The following is a 4,720-nucleotide window of genomic DNA, read 5'->3' as shown; positions in this document are numbered from 1 at the left end:
TGGCGTTAGCCGCCGCCCAATTTAACCGTTATCAATCCATCGAGGTATAAATACAAAGGGTATGGCGGCGCTGCCAACGTAAAGGACTCTGTAAGGGCACGGAGGGTAAGGGTCTTGTATTGCCTTGTATTAAAAAAGTTGCTTGTTGAATGACAACGTCACTTGCGTTGAGTTGATTATAATTATCTATACGTATTTTAAAAAAATTACGTTATTTTTGTTGCATATAAGTTCTAAAACCATAAAAACTTATTTAAAAAAAGCCCTACTTAGGTAGCGCCACCACCATAGTTCCGATGACGGCCGCTTTCCAAGTGACCGCCGATAATCCGGCAGGCAAGGGAAATCTGGGAGGCTATGTCGCTGGTCTACGCCTGTTGGCGACGCGTTGTGTCGTTCGCTACCCGTTTTTGAAGACGTGCAAAGTAAGGAAAGGCCCCATGAAATAACCATGGGGGAGGCAACACAAGTCAGTTCACTGCCTTTGCCGCCAATGCAGTATGTTAGCCTCTACACAGATGAAAATGTGCAGCGTGGACGAGCTCCGTCGCCACCTCGACCACTGCATGAAGGCTATTCCATGTTCGGTGCTCCATTCCATGGGGATGAGCCGGTCATCCGACCTTTGGAAAGCCAAGGGATACGGCGACTGTACCCGCAAAACTACGAGCACAAGAAGGAGCTGAAGAAGCTGAATCACTCCCTGCTGGTCAATTTCCTTGACATGGTGGACATCTTGATCCGCTGTCCCGACACCTCCAAGCGGCTCGAGAAGAAAGAGGACATGAGCTTGCTTTTCATCCACATGCACCACCTGATCAACGAGTACAGGCCCCACCAAGCGAGGGAGACGCTGCGAGTTTTGCTCGACATGCAGAGGCGGCAGCGGCTAGACACAGCGCACAGATTCCACAAGCACTTGGACAAGGTGCGTGAAATCCTACAGAACACTGTGACGGTCCTCCCTGAACCTGAGCCCAGCACCACGTGGCAGCTGCCAGTTCAGATCACAAATTCAGTTGGAACCACCCAAGGACAGTCACCTGTGCAAGGACACTGTCTCAGCCAAGACCGTATTATGTGTGGAATAGTGGATGCTCTATGACTGAGATTGTACTTGCTGTGTGGACACACAACGCACGAGACAAAATGCCCGATTTTTTCAAAGCTTCAGGTTGAGCACTATATGGCACTACAGTATCTTATGCATGCTGCAGTGGACATAACACGCAAGAGTAATTGCATGTGCGTGCAGTTTATTGCAAGCTGGATAACGTGTATAGAAATTGTCCATGTTCATTGTGGGCATCAGAAAGCAGGGGATTTAATAAATATACATCTGTAATTGCTTGATGCTGCTCTTGACAAAGTTGTGCTGATAGTACTTGGCCGTCTAGGATTACATTTATTTTTTCTGTTTTAGTTTCTATTTATAGGCTATACGGCCTGAACAAAAAATATGAGTAGGAGTTGAAACTGCTGGGATCTCAGCTGTGGCGGTAGCATTTTGATGGAGGCAGAATGGTAGAGGCCTGTGTACTGCGCGAAGTCAGCGCATGTTAAAAACTCCAGATGGTCGAAATTTTTGGAGCCCTCCACTATGGCTTCTCTTATAATCTTAGTGTGGTCTTGGGACGTAAAATCCCAAATATTATTATGACTGAAATGACGCTACAATGCGAGTAAAGGCAAGACATTTGTTGGCAAAACACATGAACTGTTTTGCAGTGAACTACTGACATTCTGTGCACAGTACAAAGTAAATTCCATATGATAGATATCTGCATTGCCACTGGACGGAAGGAGCCAAATAAAAATTGAAGCTAGAGTTTATAATGCGTATGATTTTACCAAGTTTATTATGTGTATGATCCTACCAATATGACTGATCTGTAAAGGGGGACAAAGCTGACAACTACCTTCCTGTAACAGTGACATCAGCGGTCTACAGGCTGGCGATGCAGATTATAGAGGAAAAACAGCAGGCATGGATAGAGCCATAGCAAATTGTCAGGAAGCCTCTATACGTAACGACTAAAGGTAACAGAAATGCAGCGGTGATGAAAAATAGGGCACTGTGGAATTACAATAGGTATTACGTTGTGAGAGGAATATGAAAAGGGGTCATCGTTCAAGGGCTGACGTTCGGCAATGCTGTCTTGTGCATGAGATCAGAAGTTCAAGCAAGATTAGAAATTAAGCAACGTGGAATAGGTAGGTAGGCTTGCTTTAGAAGCTCACGGGAATACACCAAATCAGGGAGTACAAGGTGATATGGGATGGACATCATTTGAGGGCAGGGAAGCTAGCAGCAAGATAAAATTTGAGAAGCGATTGAGAGAAATGGGGGAGGACCGTTAGGCTAGGAAGGTTTTCAGATACTTGTAGATGAAGAATGTCGATACAAAATGGAGGAAACAAAACATAAAATTGACTGGTAAATACTTAGAAAGCAGCAGGGGGCCAAATCAAAAAAATTATCGGTTAAGAAGAAGGTGAAGGAAGCCGAGACCGATATGTGGAGAACTGGCATGATTAAGAAGTCCGCATTAGAGATCTAACGAACTTTCAAGCAGGAAATTGCCAAGGAAAGGATCTATCATAATACTCGGGGTAGTTCTCTACTGTTTGAGGCCAGGACGGGAGTATTGCGAACCAAGACATATCGGGCCAAGTACGAAGGGGTAGCCACAGTATACAGTGCGTGTGGAGAGGAGGAGGAAATTGCCAAACACTTGATAATGTTCTGTAAAGGGCTTCCCCCTATAGTCCAGGATGATTGTGCAGAGTTCTTCAAAACACTAGTGTTTAGGGACAGGGAGGGCAAAATAGAAATTAAGCCGGTAGAAATAAATAGGAGGAGGTTATCTGATTGGTGGCAAAAATCAAGGCATGAGTGAAAATTACATCCAATTAATACAAATATTGGGGCCTATGGAAAAGAAATGGGACCGAGTACCTAAGGGAACACCAAATATACGTAACCACTAAAGGTAACAGGAATGGAACAGGGCACTATGAAATTACAATAGGTATGATTTTGTGAGAGGAATTTGGAAAGGCGTCATGGTTCCTGGCCTGACGTTCGGCAATGCGGTCTTGTGCATGAGATCAGAAGTTCAAGCAAGATTAAAAATTAAGCAACGCGGAATAGGTAGGCTTGCTTTAGGAGCTCACAGGAATACTCCAAATCAGGGAGTACAAGGTGATATGGGATCGACATCATTCAAGGGCAGGGAAACTAGCAGCAAAATAAAATTTGAGAAGCGATTGAGAGAAATGGGGGAGGAGTGTTAGGCTAGGAAGGTTTTCAACTACTTGTACATGAGGAATGTCGATACAAAATGGTGATTCCTGCAGTAGTAGGGACGTCCGCGTCTGGATCGAAGATTGGCTCAACGTCGAGCGGCAGGATCCTTGTAGCTAAGATTTGGTTTGCTTTTCATTCCTCATATTTCTTGTTAGTTTCTCTCAACTGAAACGTTGTTGCAGCCCTTTGGAGGTCAGGCAAGTCAGAATATTCTGATGTCTTTCTCATCACCCGGCCAAGGGCACTCCCCTTCGCTGGCCTCACTACCGGTCAAGGATTGGCCGCTCGATACCTTGCTACGCAGTGGAGATAGCTACGTCCCTGTGGCTCTGGTTCCTACAAATGGGGGTTTCATTCCAATGAAGAATCCGAAGGTGATACAAGTGGAGCTTCAGAAAGCCTCGTCGCTTTTCTAGAAAATTACGGAGGTCCGCCAGTTCGGCCGAGGGGGTATCCTGTGCTGCTCTGCAGACCAGGATTGCGTCCGAGAGCTTCTGAATTGCTCTGAATTTGCTGCACAGCCGGTGAGCCCGTTTATTCCAGCTCATCTTGCATGTACAAAGGGCATAGTCCCCGGGGTGGATACGAGTCTGACACCTCAAGAAATTCTTGACTTATTTGCTGTAGCTGGAGCAGTTTCAGTCTATCGATGCACCCGAACGACTGATAAAACAAAATCGCCTACTGAATCAGTTATAGTAACTTTTGCAGGAAGAGTTAGGCCAACAGAAATTAAGGCATGGCCACTAATTGACAAAGTAGAACCACTTTCCCCGAAACCTTTGCAGTACTCAAAATGTTGGCGATTCGGCCACAGCATGAAAGGATGCAGATCACAGGCTAGATGTCGTCTGTGCGGAGAGAGTCACGACAGCTGCGATTGCAAATCCGATGACCAGAAGTGCTGCTTGTGTAACGGAGCGCACCCTGCAGACTCTGCTGAATGTGGTGCAAAAGAAAGAGAAATGGGTGTTCTAGAAATCATAGAACGCAGGCGTTGCTCTAGGAGGGAGGCGGTAGCAGAAATGCATGAAAGATCGAACGGTTACGCAGGCATAACATCCCGGCACACAGCGGCAATGGATGCATCGCTTGCAAAGTCGATAACTGAGGCTATTGAAAAGTCCACTGAAAAAGCAATGCAGCGTCTGGCAGCTACTCTTTTTGAAGCCTTGGCTGATATGTTAACTCAACAGTTGACACAAATCATTGGTACAGTTTCTGTGCAAAATCGGGATTCACACGCTCTGTTGATTTCAAGGGGTACAGAGGAGGAAAATCAGACAGTCAATCATAGATCTATCTCTCCGAAAGCAGGATCTTCAAAAAATAGAGTTCAGGCTGAGTCAGAACTTGTGACAGATGATTCAGGAGACTTTACAGATATGGACACAGAATCTCTAAGAACTT

General features: G+C 45.6%; 1 protein-coding gene across 1 annotated transcript; it reads left to right on the top strand.

Annotated features, from left to right (window-relative positions):
* The first annotated feature begins 306 nt into the window (after positions 1-306).
* Positions 307-1,345, top strand: LOC119166829 (mediator of RNA polymerase II transcription subunit 7-like). The gene has a single exon (XM_037418197.2). The coding sequence runs from the start codon at positions 452-454 to the stop codon at positions 1,103-1,105; it is 654 nt and encodes a 217-aa protein (XP_037274094.1). The 5' UTR covers positions 307-451; the 3' UTR covers positions 1,106-1,345.
* The last annotated feature ends 3,375 nt before the right edge of the window (positions 1,346-4,720 follow it).

The sequence above is a fragment of the Rhipicephalus microplus genome, chromosome 6 (assembly GCF_043290135.1).
Source record: "Rhipicephalus microplus isolate Deutch F79 chromosome 6, USDA_Rmic, whole genome shotgun sequence".
Lineage (NCBI taxonomy): Eukaryota > Metazoa > Arthropoda > Arachnida > Ixodida > Ixodidae > Rhipicephalus > Rhipicephalus microplus.
The sequence above is the reverse complement of the archived record's forward strand: the minus strand, read 5'-3'. Positions and strand labels throughout refer to the sequence as shown.